Source organism: Barbus barbus (assembly GCF_936440315.1).
Source record: "Barbus barbus genome assembly, chromosome: 30".
In the NCBI taxonomy this organism is placed as follows: domain Eukaryota; kingdom Metazoa; phylum Chordata; class Actinopteri; order Cypriniformes; family Cyprinidae; genus Barbus; species Barbus barbus.
The window spans coordinates 25479257-25498608 of NC_136758.1; the positions used below are offsets into that span (position 1 = coordinate 25479257).

The 19352-nt window shown below is 37.2% G+C and overlaps 1 protein-coding gene across 1 annotated transcript; it reads left to right on the forward strand.

Annotated features, from left to right (window-relative positions):
- Positions 1–665: 665 nt before the first annotated feature.
- Positions 666–18206, forward strand: LOC306850677 (ubiquitin thioesterase zranb1-B-like). Its single transcript, XM_079386463.1, has 10 exons — positions 666–1338; positions 3858–4793; positions 6686–6873; positions 6961–7114; positions 8181–8252; positions 8861–9059; positions 10965–11085; positions 11692–11821; positions 14432–14661; positions 16836–18206. Exons 2-10 carry the CDS (start codon positions 3971–3973, stop codon positions 17052–17054), a joined length of 2136 nt encoding a protein of 711 aa, XP_079242589.1. The 5' UTR covers positions 666–1338; positions 3858–3970; the 3' UTR covers positions 17055–18206.
- The last annotated feature ends 1146 nt before the right edge of the window (positions 18207–19352 follow it).

The window sequence follows — 19352 nt, forward strand, 5'->3', positions numbered from 1 at the left end:
TACTAGTAGTAAAAATAATGCAAGTATAATATATACTAATATAACTATGTGTAAATAAACATTTATACATAATATAATTACATATAATAGGGATATAAATATGATATTATTTAGTTTTACTTTTGATTCTTAGATGGAATTTTCATTTTAGATATATAAAAAAGTAAAGTAGTGTCTTCTCAAACATTTGCATTAGTTTGTGAAACCACTGGATGGCGACAAAGTTGTGCTTTATTTCTGATGCAACTAAACAGGCCATTTATTCGCCTCTTCTGCTTAATCGATCGAAACAAGAAAATCAGCTGACAAAAGGGTGTAGTTTCACTGATCGTGACTAACCTAAACCTAAATTATAACAAGACTGAATGTTCACTAAAAAAATGTTATGAAAAAAATAAGCAGATTTTATACAGAAGAAATTATACTTTTTATATTGTTAATATTCTAATGCAAACAGTCTTCACTTCATAAAACGAATACATTGATTTAAAAAATAATAATAATAATAATAAAAGAGTCTATTAAATAAATTAGTACATGGAACTAACTGTTCGGCTAAAACCACCCACTGGGCCTTTCATTTATTGTTTTGACATAAAAGAGCTACACGCAGAATAATCTAACGGCCCTGGAGCTATATTGTCAACTCTTTTATTTTTGTTTTCATTGAAAAACTGGCCTTAAGTCACTGCAGATGATGCTGCGGTAGTTCTTTCTGAAACGATGACATCATCCCCCTGGCCTTGGCAGTGGAGCCGAACACACGAAACACACTCCATTTTGGCTCCATTCCAGAGTGAAACCTAATATTCCACCCCTGATATTCTTAGAGCCAACATGGCGGACCGAGAGCTACGGTTTCCTGATTGTTATTGCTTATGAAGGAAGTATGCCATGAAGCCCTTTAACGAAAGAAATGCCCCCTCATTGGTTTCCACGGTGTTTACGGAGCGAGAGCCAATCATATGTGCCCGCTGATCCAGGTGATATCCCTCCTACCAGTATCTCCGGAGTAGGTTTATTTTGGTTTACCCCCCCGCTCCTGTGCCGCCGCCATTAGAGCCAGTCACATCGGCAACAGAAATGGGAATTCCGGTGTTTAAAACCCACTAAAACCCGCTTTGATCCGAAGATCGCGGTGGTGCTTGGGGTTTCAGAGGAAGGGAGAGAAATAACATGGGTGCTCGGCCGCAGGATCGCTCTGCTGTCGCGGTAGATTGTCGGTGCTGAGCTGGATTTGGAGCCGATCGGATTGGGTTTCTGTAGAACAGACAGGTTTGCAGAAGGGCGAACTCGGGAACGGTAGTGTTTGCAAACAAGTGTGGAGGGCAAAGACAGGTAAGGGCCTTGATATTTCTGTGGGGGAAAAATCGCTGTAACACTATATGCAACAGGGCAAATTAATGCACCTTGTTTTTTTAGTTTCCTAAAATGCTCGCGTTTATATTTTTGAAATATTTATGTATATATTTATTTGTAATTTAAGGAAGTGAAAATGTCAATAGGCAAGTGTACAGCCTGAACTGAAGTAGCTGTTTGTGTTTATTTACAGTGCAGATACAAACAGCTTTTATGGTGTTGTTGTAGTTCGGGTAAAATCGACACCTTGGTGTGGAATTCCGAAGCGAGCCGAGAGTGTTTACAGTGTATAAACGCAGAGTTTGTGCTGGATACATTTGAACTTTATACATTGTAGCGGCGGAAATGCTTCTCGCATTCCATTTCCAGCGCCCGTTATAGAAAAGCTGCTCTCACCGTTTTATAGCCCGGTTTCCAGTCGTGTAAGAAGAGGTATGTGTCAAAACCTACTAAACTAAATGGTATTTTTGCGGCGTCCAGCAGTTTGACATCTCACTATCCAAACTGACATATTATGACCCTTCCAAACATTGAACCTACTTTCGTAAGGAAAAACCTATATTGTTGTGAATGTTTAATGTTTTTTTATATAAAATATGAAGTATTATACATATATGGTAAGTATCATATGTACCAAAATATATGATACTTCAACCTACAGTACATGAAATGGTTTGCTTTTGATTATTATTTTATTATTTTGCCCTCTGAAATTGGCTTGTTTGTTTTATTCCATATATATGTATACCAATCCCATATATACCGTGGTATTACTTGATATACTTTGAAATGCCATGTAAATTCTGTGGTATGTGAATCATTCAGTACCACACTATTACCGTCTATATAACATCACTGTACCATCTTACCACCATAGTCAGGGAAAAACTAGGCCATCGTGAGAAAAAAAATCGTCTCTTTTTTTAAACAAATGTTAATAACCAAAATCTAGTCCAATAACCAAATGAGAGTGTATGAATGTAGGTCAAAGGATGTGACCGTTTGCCCCAATGAGCTGGATTCATCTCTGTCATTGCCCACCTGTTTGGACTGTCAGGAATAATCCAGAGTCCTGAACAATTTCTGGCTTAAAAAGCCTTTCAGAATAAATTGTATTGTGCTTTTTTTATTACAGTAACAAATGGAAATATTAAGATCATTACAAAAAGAGGGAGAAATGTGTGAATGAAAAGACATAACAAAGAGACCTGGAGAAAAGCACAGAATATGCATGCACTGTCACTTATGCTATCAGGACTCATTGTGATTTATGCCGATTTCAATGCTATGTTCATTTTGTCAACCCTTTTTGTTTTTTCTCAATGCATTGATTGGTATTAGATGGTAATGCAGTGGTATTTTTGTATTTACCATAGTACTTAAGTGCTCACCATATTCTTATGCTATGATATTTACCTGGTACTTCAGAAAAACTATTTTATTAAATTGTAAGTGACTGTATTATAGAGGCATCCAAAAAAAATTAAGGTCACACTGAAAATCTGGAATTTAGGATTTTGACAATTAAAGAAAATGGTGAATGTAAAAATATCCTGCACTGTTTCTAGGTCACTAATCAAATGTAAGCAAATTTGTGACATCGACCATGTAGGTCCTTTGTACAAAAGGTCCATTGAAGCACAAGATACTCTTGGAACATTCTCAAACCTTGCTGCATTACATGAATCATCAGGTTTTTCCTCAATTTGTGGATTAAATCAAATTATAGCGAAAGGGGACAAGCAAAATAATGTTCTAAAATTCAATCTAAATTAAATTAAGTTTAAGTTTGGGGTCGGTGCAATTAAAGTAAAAAGCGTAGTATTGTGAAATATTATTACAGATTAAAATGAATATTTTTTTTTATTTGAATGTATTTTAAAATGTCATTTATTCCTGTTATGAATTTTCAGCATCATTACTCCAGTCTTCAGCGTCACATGATCCTTCAGAAATCATTCTATTATGCTGATTTGCTGCTCAAGAAACATTTATGATTATCATTGTTGAAAACTGCTGCTTAATATTTTTGTGGAAACAATGAAACAGTTTTTTAAGGACTGATGACTAGAAAGAAAAACACCAGTTATTTAAAAAATATATAGTTTTGGAACATTACAAATGTCTTTACTGTCACTTTTGATTACTTTAATATGTCCTTGCTGAATAAAAGTATTAATTTATTTAAAAGAATAAATTATATGGATCATATACTGATCTATTTTTGTGAAAAATAGAATTTGTAACAATGTTAAAGTATTCACTGCCACTTTTGATCAATTTAATGCATCCTTGCTGGATAAAAATGTTAATTTCTTAAAAAAAAAATTTTTTTTTAAACATATTTAATATATTTGGAATAAAAAATGGTAATAGTGTAGAGTAATTTTACTCTGAGACCTTTGGATCCCACTGTATATCAACATTATTTCTATTGTCGATCCGCATAGCTCTTTCCCCAGCAAGAACTAAACTTTGCCTGTCTGTGACTATTGCAGGAGAAGCTGGAGGCGCTGTGAGCGTGAGCGACTGAAAGCAGGTGAAGAACGGAGGACCGGTGGGCGGGAGGGAGGGGGGGGGCGATCAGCTGCGGTGACCGGCGCAAGCGAGGATGACAGATTTTGGCTTGAAGTGGAGCTGCGAGTACTGCACCTACGAGAACTGGCCGTCCGCCATCAAATGCACCATGTGTCGGGCCCAAAGGCACAACGCGCCCATCATCACCGAGGAACCCTTCAAGAGCAGCTCCAGCCTGGACCCGCAGCTCTGCTCCACCCAGCTCATCTGCCCCGACTCCAGCGCCCGGCCTCGAGTGCGGATCGCCAACGAGCTGCCTGAGACCAGCAGCAAATGGTCCTGCCACATGTGCACCTATCTGAACTGGCCCCGCGCAATCCGCTGCACGCAGTGCCTCAGGCAGCGGCAGCAGGGCTCCCAACACGGCCCGCTCAGTCCGTCTGAAGCCCCACAGACCTCGGACTCGGGGTCCAGACCTACTCCGGTCACCTCGGATCCGTGCGAGGAGTATAATGACCGGAATCGGCTCAACATGCACGCACAGCGTTGGCCGTGCTCGGCTTGCACCTATGAGAACTGGCCAAAGAGTCTGAGGTGTGTGGTTTGTGACCACCCTAAACCCAGCAGTTCGCCTGAGGCTCCTCAGCAGGATTCGGAGGCGGAGAGCGCCACGTCCCCTTCGATAGTGAACGAGCAGGAGCGAGATAACCTGAGGACAGCGGGGGGAGGGGGGGTGAGCAGGGGCAGGCAGAGGAAACTCTCTCCACCTACGTGTAAAGGGCAGGCAGAGGTGAAGATCGAGCTGGCGTCGGGAGCGGTGGGCAGCGATAACGAGCAGGAGGCGGACTTTAAAAAGCTCAAACAGATCCGGAACAGGATGCGGAGAAGCGACTGGCTCTTCCTGAACGCCTGCGCTGGTGAGAAATGAACCCCATTAGTGCCAGATACAGTTTCTTCCGAAATGTATTTGGACACTTAAAATGCATTTTGAAAATGTCATTGCATTAGATTGAGTGTCTGTAATATCTGCACTCAGATGCTGCAGGAGCTTTTCTCCTCACTAATTTCACATCACTTAATGTCTTTTAGTCAGCTGGTGTTTTGGTGGGAAGCAGAGTCAGAAGCAGTGTAGTTCATCACATTAACCAAGAACATGTTCAGATACTTTACATTTTTATATATATATATATATATATATATATATATATATCATTTTAAACCTAACAAACATCTTTAAGTGAAATGTTTTGCACCATACACTACCTTTCAAAAGGTTGGGGTTGGTAAGATGATTTAGTTTTTTTAAGAAATATTTTATGCTCACCAAGGCTGCATTTGTTTGATCAGAAATATAGCAAAAAAAGAGTAATATTGTGAAATATTATTACAATTTAATCTAACTTGTTTTATTGTAATATTAAAATGAAATTATTCCTTTGATACAAAGTAGAATATTCTGCATTATTACTCTCATCTTCAGTGTCTCGTGATCCTTCAGAAATCATTCTAATATACTGATTTCTGATACTCAAGAAGCATTTCTTATTATTTTAGATGTTGAAAACAGTTGTGCTGCTTCATATTTTTTTATTAATTTTTTTTTTGGAAATTTTAAATAGAATATTTTAAAAAACAACATTTATTTGAAGTCTTTTGTAACATTATAAATGTTTACCGTTACTTTTGGTCAATTTAATGTGCCCTTGCTAAATAAAATAATTTATTTCAAAAAGTCAAGCCCCCAAACTTTTGAACAGAAGTGCACATGGCCTTGGGAAGTCATGGCCTAATGGTTAGAGAGTCGGACTCGTAATCCAAAGGTTGCGGGTTCGAGTCTCGGGCCGGCAGGGATTGTAGGTGGGGGAGTGAATGTCCAGCGCTCTCTCCACCCTCGATACCTCGATACCACGACTGAGGTGCCCTTGAGCAAGGCACCGAACCCCCAACTGCTCCCCGGGCGCCGCAGCATAAATGGCTGCCCACTGCTCCGGGTGTATGTTCACGGTGTGTGTTCACTGCTGTTTGTGTGCACTTTGGATGGGTTAAATACACAGCACGAATTCCGAGTATGGGTCACCATACTTGGCTATATGTCACGTCACTCACATATACCTAATTTAAATATCACACCTAAAAATAAATATCACATTTCTTAAATGCATTGACATTATAGGAACACTTTACAACAAGATCGAATTTCTGAACAATAATCCAATAGCTAACATGAAACTAACAATGAGTAATATATTATTACAGCATTTAATAATCTTTGAAAATGTTAAATAATAAAAATACAATTGTCCATGTTAATGCATTAACTAATGTTAACATACAACTTTTGATTTTAAAAAGTAAAATGAGCAAGAAATGAGCAATAACTATGATGAATTAATTCTCTATAAGTAGCTTACTAGTGTTGACTTTGTTATAAAGTGTTACATAAATTATCAGCTGTGACTTTGTGTACACATCACTTTTCGGACTTTGTACAATATCTTCTCCCTTTGGCTCACTATTTGATTGGCATGTTTTACTGCGATGTGAAGCTGAATCTTTTGATATCAGCTGGTATCAAACCTTAAACTGACAGATTTTGTCTTGTGGGGCTCTGCTACTAGGCAACACTTCTCTTAGCGATCTGCTTTCCTGCATCAGAATATGAAATCATTGATCTCTAAAGCAGTCTTCTGGGAAATACCTATAGCTCCTATAGGTTTGATGAGAATTGAATCTGAAATTTATACTGCACATTCAAAGAGCTGTCAAAGAGGAAGTCAACCCACTCATATGTAACGCATGCTTTCATCAGGTGTAGTGGAGGGGGATCTGGCCGCCGTGGAGGCGTACAAGTCATCCAGCGGTGATATCGCACGTCAGCTGACCGCAGACGAGGTGCGGATTCTCAACCGTCCGTCTGCGTTCGACGCTGGTTTTACTCTGGTGCACCTGGCCATCCGCTTCCAAAGACAGGACATGCTCGCGGTGCTGCTCACAGAGGTCAGAGTTTGTACATGCGTAAACGGAGAGAAGTCATCTCACAATGTGATATTGTAAAATGATTCCAGATTTGTGAATGCATTTCAGGTGTCTCAGCAGACGGCGAAGTGTATACCGGCTCTGGTGTGTCCTGAGTTAACAGAACAGATCCGCAGAGAGGTGGCGGCAGCACTTCACAGGCGTAAAGGAGAGTTTCCCTGTTACTTCTTCACTGACCTCGTCACCTTCACATTACCAGCAGGTGATCACTCACATTTTCTAAAGACAAAAATTTCCCTTTTGCCACAGGATCTCACACATACAGACCACATGAGTCTCAAAAAGAAAAAAACCTATTCCAAGTGAGCCGATTGTCTGTGATATTTCAACCAGGGTTATTAAAGTTAACTCAAACTGAAACCATGAAACAATTTCTGTTTCTTGAAAAAAAAAAAACTTTGTTATAAAATAAAAAAGAAAATACTGATGATACTAAAATAACTCTGATTTAAACTTTTTTCTTAAAATCCACTTAAGATGTTAATCAAGGTTTCTTGCTACCAAAAACATTGCAATTTAGTTCTTTATTATGAAGGGACATATCATACTAAATTAAATAAATAAATATATAATGAAATGGTTAAATAAACCAAAGAATCTTGCTGTAAATAAAAGTATAATGAAATATAAGCATAGACACATAAAAGGCATTAAATAAAAAAATTTTATGTAAGAATGAAATGTGATTTTCACATCAAATAAGTCTTTTGTAAAACATCATGAAATATGAAAAAAATGAAAAACATGAGTTGAAATACACCTTGACATAAAATGTAACAGACAACCTAAAATATCAGGAAATAATTGAATACATCATGAAATGTTGCAACCAATATAAGCATAATGAAAAGCAATGTTGTTTTTATATAATATTTTTTATTGTTATTTTGAATTAGTTTATAATTATATTTTCTGTTTTCATTTTAATACTTTTAAAAAAAGTTACTTTTATTATTATAATAATATATCATATAATTTTCTATTATTCATTTTTATTTCAGTTTTAGTTATTTTAGTACATCGTTAAACTAATTTAAAAATGTCCCTTGGCAAATAGCTGTTTTTTTTTTTTTTATGAAACATTTTTTTATGGTTTTAGTTAACTATAATAACCCTCATGAAAGTGAGTATACATAAATAAATAGGGTGTGAAATGTATTTATGCAAAAAGTGACCCAAAATATGACGTGATATATACCTTGTAATGAACATTGTGTAAAAGTGGAAGTAAAATCCATGTTTCCTTTTTTTTTTTTTTTTTTTTGTAGATATTGAAGACCTTCCCCCAAATGTTCAAGAAAAACTGTTTGACGAGGTCCTGGATCGAGATGTACAAAAAGGTGAGGTGACTTTTTTTTTTTTTTGCATTTATTTTATACTTCAAACCAGTAAATAATGGGAAGCACATTAAAACATTGAGTTCCTCAGTTTTACTTCAGGACAATGGATGTTTTGATGGTTAATCGTTGGCACAACGTTGGCTTTGTTTGCAAGTAAACCTGTATTTAATGCATAGTGGTTGTATTTTCTTTTACCTTGCATAATTGTGTTCATAGTTTTGGAAGATGTCACTCAACCCGTCCACGTCTAATATAACCAAGCTAACAGTAAAATTGTGCCAAGTTTAGGGGCACAGCCTTTGAAATCTTCATCAAAAGATATGGGAGGCATTTTGTCCCACCTTTTAAAAAATTAATCAGCCTATTTGATTTTGCTGTCCCAATTATACAGTTAGTTAAATTTTATTATTTGCATTTAGTATCAGAACAAGTCTGTGACCTGTTTTTGGGTTGCGACCCACCAGTTGAGAAGAATCTGATCTAGAAAATGCCTTAGCTGGTCTATTTCTGTTGCATCCCTGAAAAGCAGCGTGCAGCAAGCAGTAACAAAATGTATCATTGGCTGTGCAAAGAAACGCATTGAGAAACTGATTTATTCTGGTGTTCAGAGCTGGAAGAGGAGTCTCCCATCATTAACTGGTCTCTGGAGCTGGGCACGCGTCTGGACAGCCGGCTGTATGCTCTGTGGAACCGAACCGCTGGAGATTGCCTTCTGGATTCAGTGTTACAGGCCACATGGGGGATTTACGACAAAGACTCTGTCCTGAGAAAAAGCCTCAACGATAGCTTACATGACTGCTCTCACTGGTAAGTCTGGACATTAATATTATATATTAAAATTATATATAAATATAATAGATACTATTAGAGTTAATGTTAATACCTTGAATTCATTATATATATATATATATATATATATATATATATATATATATATATATATATATATATATATATATGTATATGTATATATATATGTGTAACCCCCCCGGGTCCGCACCACCACAACTCGTTCTTGTTCCGAGTGGGTTTCGGGCGCGGGAGGCGGGAGGCGGGAGCTCTAACAAGGAGGCTAAAGGCCACAGCCTCGAGCATCAGTTGCTAGACCGCCTCATTTTGAGATCAGGAGAGTGAGGTTTACACGCAACAGCTCTTACTGGCCTACATCGGTTACACTCACCCCCCTAAACCTCACTCCCGTGTGGGTTAATTTTAAATTCAGTTTTAGTTTATTTTAGTACATCGAGTTAAACTAAATGAAAACTTAACATTGGAAACTAGCCGAAATAATTTTTTAAAATATTTTATTTCATTGAAGTCAAAGTTTATTTTATGAAAGGGTTCTGCAGGTCTTAAAAAGATCTTAATTGGTCTTCATTTTTAATGTTTTCACAAATTAAGGCCTTAAATGACTTAAAAAGGACAGTTTTATAACCATTTCTTAGTATGTGTAAGTAAGTTGTTTTAAAACGTGTGCTTGGCTCAGTGTTGATGTCTGTATAGGTTGTTTATTCAGTTTTAGTTTTATTTAATTTGATTTATTTTAGTACTTCATACTATATATATTGATTTTATTTTTATATGTATATGTGTGTGGCTACACATGTTTGGCTTAGTGTTATGTTAGAAGCATTATTATACTCATACCTTTTGTTGTTTTAATATTTTGAATTGTTTTTAGCTTATTTTTTGTTTTCATTTAAATGTTTAGTATCGATGTTGCTGTATGCATTTGTCAATTTTATTTAATTTCTGTATTTTCTTAAATGTGTGTGTATATAGTATTTACAGAGTTTTGACTTTTAGTTTTAGTTGCTTTTTCTTATTTGTAAGTCGCTTTGGATAAAAGCGTCTGCTAAATGACTAAAAGTAAAGAAAAGTAAAAGGACTTAAAATGTTGCATGCACTGCAAAAAAAATTATCTTCCCCAGTATTTTTATTTGTTTTACGATACAAATATCTAAACATTCTTAAATCGAGATGCAAATTGAATATATGAAGTCTTGTTTTCTGAGAAATTGAACAAAATTAAATGAGTTCATGCTTTAAAGGAGAACAATGGGGTGTGAAAACATATTTTTTCCCTTTTGAATTAAATTGTCTTTGGCAGATATTTGTTCTTGTTTTAATCATAAACTCACTTGATTTGATCAATTTCTCATAAAACTAGACCAGTTCTTTTGCTTCTCAAGTAAACGTATCTTGACTGAAGAATCTTTAGACATCTGAACTGTAAAACAAGACAAAATACAGAGGAAGAATAACACTTTTTTGCAGTGTGAACAGAAGTTACAGTAAAAGTTATTATTATCATTTACTTTTTGGGAGAGGTATTCAAACTTCTTTTCTTTTTTTTAATTTTTAAGATTGGAGATCTGTCGGATGTTGTATTTTCAAACTTTGAAGTGATGCTCAAGACATTTAGAGATTTATTCCTTAAATTCTCTTTACTTGGTCTTAAAAAGTTCATACAAATTCTTAAATTTACCTTCATAAAACCTGCGGAAACTCTGTTTTAGTTAGCTGTAATGACCCTGAGTCATGTTAACAACCCAGAACACCCTAGTATTGTTTTGCAAGGCTGGCACCGCACATTTTCTTCAGCAAATCTAGTCATTATTGTTATCTTTGCTTAATTGCATCTGGGTTTATTCACATCAGTGTCATTGCATCTGTGGATTTTATCACAGACATAATGCGTGTGTTTTCCAGGTTCTACACGCGCTGGAAAGAGTGGGAGTCTTGGTATTCCCAGAGCTTTGGTTTGCATTTTTCTCTGCGGGAGGAGCAGTGGCAGGAGGACTGGGCCTTTATACTGTCATTAGCCAGTCAGGTACGTCACCAGATGAGAAAACATTGGTATTTCACCACCTACTGAGATGGCTGCAGTTGACTCATACAGAAACACACATGCAGACACACATCCCACCCGAGAGGATGAGGGCTGAACAGATGTCTGAGCATTGTGAGCAATGAGCACTTTTTATAGCGCCGTTTCCATTAGTTGGTTGTTTCCATATAGATCTATGGAAGATTTTGACAACATGGCATCAAAACTGACTATATTTACTTTCAGAATATACATTTCTCTAATTGTGAATGATTTATCAGTGCGTGTTATTCCAAAGAAACAATGTTTTTCTTCATATGCTTTCATCTAGATGTAACCATTTACTCCAACTCTAAACAGTTTTTCTTTTTGGCTGCTTTGAATGGATCATTGAATAGAAGTATGTCAAATTATAACAGTAAAATGAGTTGCATATGCTGTTTCATATTGAATAATTTTTTTTATAATGAAATATTCAGATGAGTTTGGGAAACATAGCATTGAGGTTTCCCTAGTAAAACAAACAAGTTGTTTTAACATTTTATTGTGGTTCTCTTGCTCTCTCTCTCTCTCTCTCGGTCTCTATGTTCTTGTATCATCTTCCTGCAGCCGGGTGCGAGTTTAGAGCAGACGCACGTGTTTGTCTTGGCACACATCCTTCGGAGGCCTATCATAGTGTACGGTGTGAAATATTACAAGAGCTTCAGAGGAGAGACGCTGGGATACACGCGCTTTCAGGGTGAGCTGTGTTTAAGTGCGCTACACTAGTGTGTAGATATTTCCATTTTATTTGGTTTGCTCGTTTTGCAATGGCTGTTTCTCATATCTAGAAGGACAGATTGGCTTATGATCACTATCTATATAAACAAATAGATATATTATAGACATAGATATATACAGTTGGGCAAAAAAGTATTTAGTCAGCCACCAATTGTGCAAGTTCTCCCATTAAAAAGATGAAAGAGGCCTGTAATTTTCATCATAGGTACACTTCAACTATGAGAGACAGAATGGGGGGAAAGAATCCAGGAAGTAACATTGTAGGATTTTTAATGAATTAATTTGTAAATTCCTCGGTAAAATAAGTATTTGGTCACCTACAAACAAGCAAGATCTCACAGACCTGTAACTTCTTCTTTAAGAGGCTCCTCTGTCCTCCACTCGTTACCTGTATTAATGGCACCTGTTTGAACTCGTTATCAGTATAAAAGACACCGGTCCACAACCTCAAACAGTCACACTCCAAACTCCACTATGGCCAAGACCAAAGAGCTGTCGAAGGACACCAGAAACAAAATTGTAGACCTGCACCAGGCTGGGAAGACTGAATCTGCTCCACGCAAGATCTCACCCCGTGGGGTCAAAATGATCACAAGAACGGTGAGCAAAAATCCCAGAACCACACGGGGGGGGGGCTAGCGAATGACCTGCAGAGAGCTGGGACCAAAGTAACAAAGGCTACTATCAGTAACACACTACGCCGCCAGGGACTCAAATCCTGCAGTGCCAGATGTGTCCCCTGCTTAAGCCAGTACATGTCCGGCCCGTCTGAAGTTTGCTAGAGAGCATTTGGATGATCCAGAAGAGGATTGGGAGAATGTCATATGGTCAGATGAAACCAAAATAGAACTTTTTGGTAAAAACTCAACTCGTCGTGTTTGGAGGAGAAAGAATGCTGAGTTGCATCCAAAGAACACCATACCTGCTGTGAAGCATGGGGGTGGAAACATCATGCTTTGGGGCTGTTTTTCTGCAAAGGGACCAGGACGACTGATCCGTGTAAAGGAAAGAATGAATGGGGCCATGGCATGTATCATGAGATTTTGAGTGAAAACCTCCTTCCATCAGCAAGGGCATTGAAGATGAAACGTGGCTGGGTCTTTCAGCATGACAATGATCCCAAACACACCGCCCGGGCAACGAAGGAGTGGCTTCGTAAGAAGCATTTCAAGGTCCTGGAGTGGCCTAGCCAGTCTCCAGATCTCAACCCCATAGAAAATCTTTGGAGGGAGTTGAAAGTCCGTGTTGCCCAGCGACAGCCCCAAAACATCACTGCTCTAGAGGAGATCTGCATGGAGGAATGGGCCAAAATACCAGCAACAGTGTGTGAAAACCTTGTGAAGACTTACAGAAAACGTTTGACCTCTGTCATTGCCAACAAAGGGTATATAACAAAGTATTGAGATGAACTTTTGTTATTGACCAAATACTTATTTTCCACCATAATTTGCAAATTGTTTAAAAATCCTACAATGTGATTTCCTGGATTCTTTCCCCCCATTCTGTCTCTCATAGTTGAAGTGTACCTATGATGAAAATGACAGGCCTCTCTCATCTTTTTAAGTGGGAGAACTTGCACAATTGGTGGCTGACTAAATACTTTTTTGCCCAACTGTATACACTACCGTTCAAAAGTCATATATATATATATATATATATATATAATCCAATTTTGTTTTTTAAATGCTGCTCTTTTGAAATTTTTAGTCATCCTGAAAAATGTGCATCACTGTTTCCACAAAAATAATAAGTTGCATAATAAGTGTTTTCAACATAATAAAAAGTTTCTTGAGCTCTTATTAGAATCATTTCTGAAGGATGTGACGCTGAAGACTGGAGTAATTGCTGCTGAAAATTCAGCTTTGACATCACAGGAATAAATTCTATTTGAAAATATATTCAAATAGAAATCAGTTTTCTTTAATTATAATAATACACAGTTTTTACTGTATTTTTAATCAAAGTAATGCTGTTCTTCTGAGACTTCTTAAAAAAAATCATACCAATCCCAAACTTGAGTGGTAGTGTGTGTATATATATATAACTTAAAATTTGATATATAATTTATATATCATGCATTTATTCAAAAGGTTATGCAAGCAAGGTTTACTCAAAAAAATATTTAGAAACAATATATGTATTATCCTTCTGTTTTAGACTTCTTTAAATAAAAGGTGCAGTTGTCAGCTACAAAAAATCTAAATCTAAAAAGGCAACAAATGGCCAAATCTCCTCCCAATAATTGACTTGGCCGAAGTGTTGATTTAATTATAAAGAGCTTGTCACAGCATATATTTGACGATTATATTCATTTTATCAGTACTTACAGGGATGATTAGTGTAAGCACATTAGCATTATTCTCTGGGCTGTTTGGCCATGTCAGCCAAGAAATGTGTGCTCTATTATATCTGCCGCTGACAGGCTGTTATTGCTACTATAATGACTAAACAGCCAGCAGAAACAATCCATATATCTCTGTCAACACTGCTGACTTCAAACACGGTGTTTTTTAGGGTCAGTCACACAGAGTTTCTGTAATTACTGTTTGCTTTGGCTGTTATCTTGTAGGTGTATACCTGCCTCTATTATGGGAGCAGAGTTTCTGCTGGAAGAGCCCTATCGCCCTGGGTTATACGCGTGGACACTTTTCCGCCCTGGTTGCCATGGAGAACGATGGCTACGATAATCGAGGCGCGGGCGCCAACTTGAACACAGACGATGATGTCACGGTCACTTTCATGCCGCTAGTTGACAGCGAACGAAAGCTGTTGCACATTCACTTTCTGTCAGCACAAGAGGTGAGAACAGCTCTACTGGCATCACAGCACTCTAGAGCAGGGGTGCCCAACCCTGTTCCTGTACCCCTTTTCCACCAAGGCAGTTCCAGTGCTGGTTCGGAGCCAGAGCCTAGTTTCAAACTGGTTCTTTGTTGTTCGACACCCAAAGCACCAGCTCCGAACCAGGAAAAGCGGTTCGTAAGTAGCACCAAAACATTGCTGGGCTAGAAGGAAGAACCGCTTGCGTCAGGGGCTGGGGGCGGGGTTACCGTGACCAACAAGACGAACAGAAACTTGGACCGCCATATTTGAAATAGCAGCTAAACAACGCAACGTCCGCCATTGCTGATAGTTTGTTTAGGCTTGTTCGGGATGGATCAGTGCTGCGTGGACCGGTCGGTGCGAGGCATCGGGAGCGACTGGAAAGCAGACTGCTCTTTATGCTTTTGGATCGCTCTCGCGGTGCTTTAGTGTGTTGTGTGCCGGTCGATCGGTCTGCGTGGTGCTGATGCACCTCGAACAAGCCTGTTGTGCCGTGCTAGTGAACCGAAACATGAAACGTATTGTGACGTAAGACCTGGCTCTGGAAAAGCAACCGATTCTAAAAGGGCTTACCAGTCGAACCAACTAAGAACCGGCTATAGCACTGGCTCTGAACTAGCACCTGGTTCCAGCTGGTGGAAAGGAGGTACTGGAGATCTACCTTCCTGCAGAGTTCAGCTCCAACCCTGATCAAAGACAACAGAACCAACTAATTAGGATCTGAAGGAGCACTTGATAATTACACACAGGTGTGTTTGATTAGGGTTGGAACTGAACTCTGCAGGAAGGTAGATGTCCAGGAGCAGGGTTGGGCACCCCTGCTCTAGAGCATGAATATGTATGAGGGTTTGAGGCCTGTTTACACTACGGCTGAATTCGCAGTGTGAAAAAAAAAAAAAAAACATATAAATGGATTTTCTTTATTTTGTGTAGAGGCTGGGTTGTTTTGTAGCCATTTTTTATTTAAGACATCACAGGTGAATAAGGTAAAACATTTAACTAACATTTTTCCCCAGTTGATTAATCATAATACATTAAGACAATTGTTTTGAATTACAAGTTTTCTAAAATGTTGTTTAAATATGCAAATGATGCATTAACTGATTAAGTATGTGCTAATTTGCATACATTTCCAGAACAGAAATCTGAATTTTTAAAAAGGCCAAAATTCTTGTTTCATTTTGTTGACACATTAAAGGTTTTTAGAGAGGAGATATTTTGGATATCTCTTATTATTACTCCATAAATAATCAGAAAATACTGTCAACAGCCAAAAAAAAAAAAGTTTATCATGTTTTTAGGATAAAATGTTATATAAATCATGCGGATGTTATATAAACGAACCCTTTTATAAAAATCTTCAGAATGTAGATAGAAATAAACTGTAAAGTATGGTGTGTGTGTAAGTGCTACTGAAGTAGAAATTTCAGAAAACATTTGAGAAAATGGAGAAAACTGTTTTTACAGTTAATGAAAACTACATTCAAAACAAAAAATTTTACTTTAAATAAACGTTTACTGGAATAAAATAATATAGAAAAACATTAATTTTTTTAATTTTGTGTAACTTGATGTACTAAAATGACTAAAACTGAAATAAAATAGATAAATAATAATTAAATAATATAAACTATACGGACACATTAAAAAATGGTAACACTTTACAATAAGGTTTCAGTTGTTAACTTTATATAATGCATTAATAAGCAATACATTTGTTACAGCAGTAATTAATCCTAGTTAACATTAGTTATTAAAAATACAACTGTTCATTGTTAGTCCATGTTAGCTCAGGTCCATTAAATAACATTAATAGATACTTTTGATTGAAATGTTGGAATCAACTTGAATAATATTAATAAATGCTTTAAAATAATTTTTCATTGTTAGTTTGTTAACTAATGGTAACAAATGGAACCTTATTGTAAAGTGTTACCAAAAAAACTACTTGATGTCAAAAATGCACAAGAAAAATACTAAAAATGAAAATGTAAAATAAAAATGAATACATAATAGTCCCTAAGTGATACAAAAGTAGCACTGATTGTCATTTAAATCTACAGAGGCAAAAGTGTAATAAAATAAACACTTAAATGTGTATTTTGGATATACCTTGACGTGTTCTGTGATTGGTTACTGTGTGTGTCTGTCAGATGGGGACGGAGGAGCAGCAGGAGCGGATGCTGCGGCAGTGGATGGACTGCTGTGTTACGGAGGGCGGGGTTCTGGTGGCCATGCAGAAGAGCTCCAGGAGGCGGAACCACCCGCTTGTCACTCAGATGGTGGAGAAGTGGCTGGACGGTTACCGGCAGCTCGCCGCTTGTCCAACTCTCTTCGACGGAGAGGAGGAAGAGGAGGACGAAGACGAGTGAAGAACAGTCGGTGTTACATGACACTACAACACGGCCCTCTTGCGTTCCCCAACACACAAACACACACACCTCTAGCCCCCACCCGACCGAACGACAAACCCGAGCTTTCCTTTTTGGTTTTTGTCTCTAATACGACAATTAATTTGGGTTTGTTGCAAAATAAAGGAATGCAATCATGATTGTATTTGTCTTTACAGAGTATGTTCTTTGCTTTCGTTAGTGTTGTTTTTAATTTGCTGTTGCAATGCATGTAGTGATTTAAGAAAAAGAGGAAGGAGTAGGAGAGAAAAAGATATTTAAATGGGTAAATTGCAGCAATTTAAGCACCCTTTTTAAAACGTCCGGTTCAGTTTGTAACAGAACCGACGCAGATGTCTATTTCTATTTGTGTAGCGTGACTAGACTGAGATTACTAAAACATAATTCACTACACACGTTTGCAAACGAGCGTTATCTACGAATCACACGATTGCTTTTCTAAATAAAGCTGTCGTTCCTCACCTGGTCGTTACGAGGAGAACGCAAGTGGACATTTTAACTCTATTTCTAACAGATTTTCTGTATTTATCTGAATAATAGTTTGTGAGCCATAGAAATGAATGCTTTTCCACTTACATTGTTCGTCTCTTGTTGTCCCATCTTTGAACTGCGCTGCAAACATGAACACTGCAAAGAAAAAGAGGCATGTGTCAGTTTACTGTGTTCGTTGGATGAGATTTCATGCCCTTTTTGGAAGGGAACATTATTACAGCTCTTTTTTCAATGTGGTCCGTTCACTCTTTCAGTTGTGTATTTGTGTGTGTCGTTTGTAAAATGTCTGCCACAGATTTTTCAGTGCACGTTTTGTTTTTCTCCACTTGGTTTCCAAAACTCTGTCATCACATTCAAAGACTTGATGTAGAGATCTGTGGAGTGCTTTTGCAGTGCTAATATAACCGGTTAACTGGCTTTGTTTTTCCCCGTTTTCATCTCATCGCCTCCTGTATTTGTGTCCGGTCCTTGTCACATCCTCATGTTTTATTTTCTTTTTTAAATTATGTGATAGTTCTGCTACACTATGGTATATTTGATATATAAGGTGGAGACCAAACTTGGTGATATTGAAGACCTAAGTGTTTTGAATGTCCAACTATGAAACTATTATAAAACTTCAAAACAAAACAAAACGTGTGATTTCCTACATGCAAACTACACATGCTCCTATGAGAAATGCTCTTTGCAGCTGTTTGTTTAATGTAAGGATGTTGCAATAGCAAATTCATTGCTATACCTTGTCTATTTGCTATTTAAATGATAACTTTTTAGACTACACATTAACCCTGAAAGGTTATGCCAAAGCATTACTGTTAAACAATATGCTGCTACAATGTCATGGAGAGTTGTTTAGCAACACAGAACCTGCTAAAACAATGCATGCATGCTTCATTAACTAGTGTACGCTTGACCAGTGAATTTCTATTATTTCTCCAGTCAGTGTGGAGTTTTTTTTATAGCAGGGGCAGATTTTAGTTCATATCTCAAAATGTAATGTTTGTTCCAAACCTGTATGAGTTTCTTTCTTGTGCTGAACACAAAAGAAGTTCTTATTGAAGAATGTTGCTGGTCCCCATTGACTTCCTTGGTATGGAGAAGGGAAAAAAGGGAACCAGCAACTGTTTGATTATAAACATTCTTCAGAGTATCTTCTTTTGAGTTTGAAAAATTTTCAGGCTTCTCAATTTTCATTTTTGAGTGAACTATCCTTTTAAGAGAAATAGGTAATTATGTTGTAGTCTTCAACATATCAATTAATAGGCCATAAATATACAAATGCGAACATTAATACAGGTTTTAATGATTTACGGTGTGAAGTCTCAAACTACTTTTTTAATTACTAACCCAGGGGTACAGCGTAAAACAGGATAACCCTGTAAACATTTCAGCTGTGGCTGTAATGAAACCTGCCTTTTGACAGATTTTTTTCAGACATAATGAAGACAAGAAGTTAAGCAAAAATATAATGAATATGTAATCTAATGTATATATTTAGCAAAATACTCCTCTGTAGTTATTTTTTTTTTCTAGCTAATTAACGAGCTATGAACATTACATTGCTTTCCTGAGGTAAATGTAAAGTTTGAATCTTGCGCCACATTTAATAGCATCAAAATGACATTTGTTTAAATTTCATTATAAAACTGACCAAATTTGAAAGCTTAGACTTTGTTTCTTATAAAAAGTAACAAAGAAGCAAGCTCACTACAGTTATTGGATGCCAGGCGTGCTATGTTACAGAAAATCCACATGAATTTCACATGG

Bases quoted from the DNA above. Each gene is read 5' to 3' on its own strand.
- LOC306850677 (XM_079386463.1), top strand. From the start codon at position 3,971: ATGACAGATTTTGGCTTGAAGTGGAGCTGCGAGTACTGCACCTACGAG. The intron at 4,794-6,685 runs GTGAGAAATGAA...TGCTTTCATCAG, and splicing joins CTTCCTGAACGCCTGCGCTG to GTGTAGTGGAGGGGGATCTG. The intron at 9,060-10,964 runs GTAAGTCTGGAC...TGTGTTTTCCAG, and splicing joins TTACATGACTGCTCTCACTG to GTTCTACACGCGCTGGAAAG.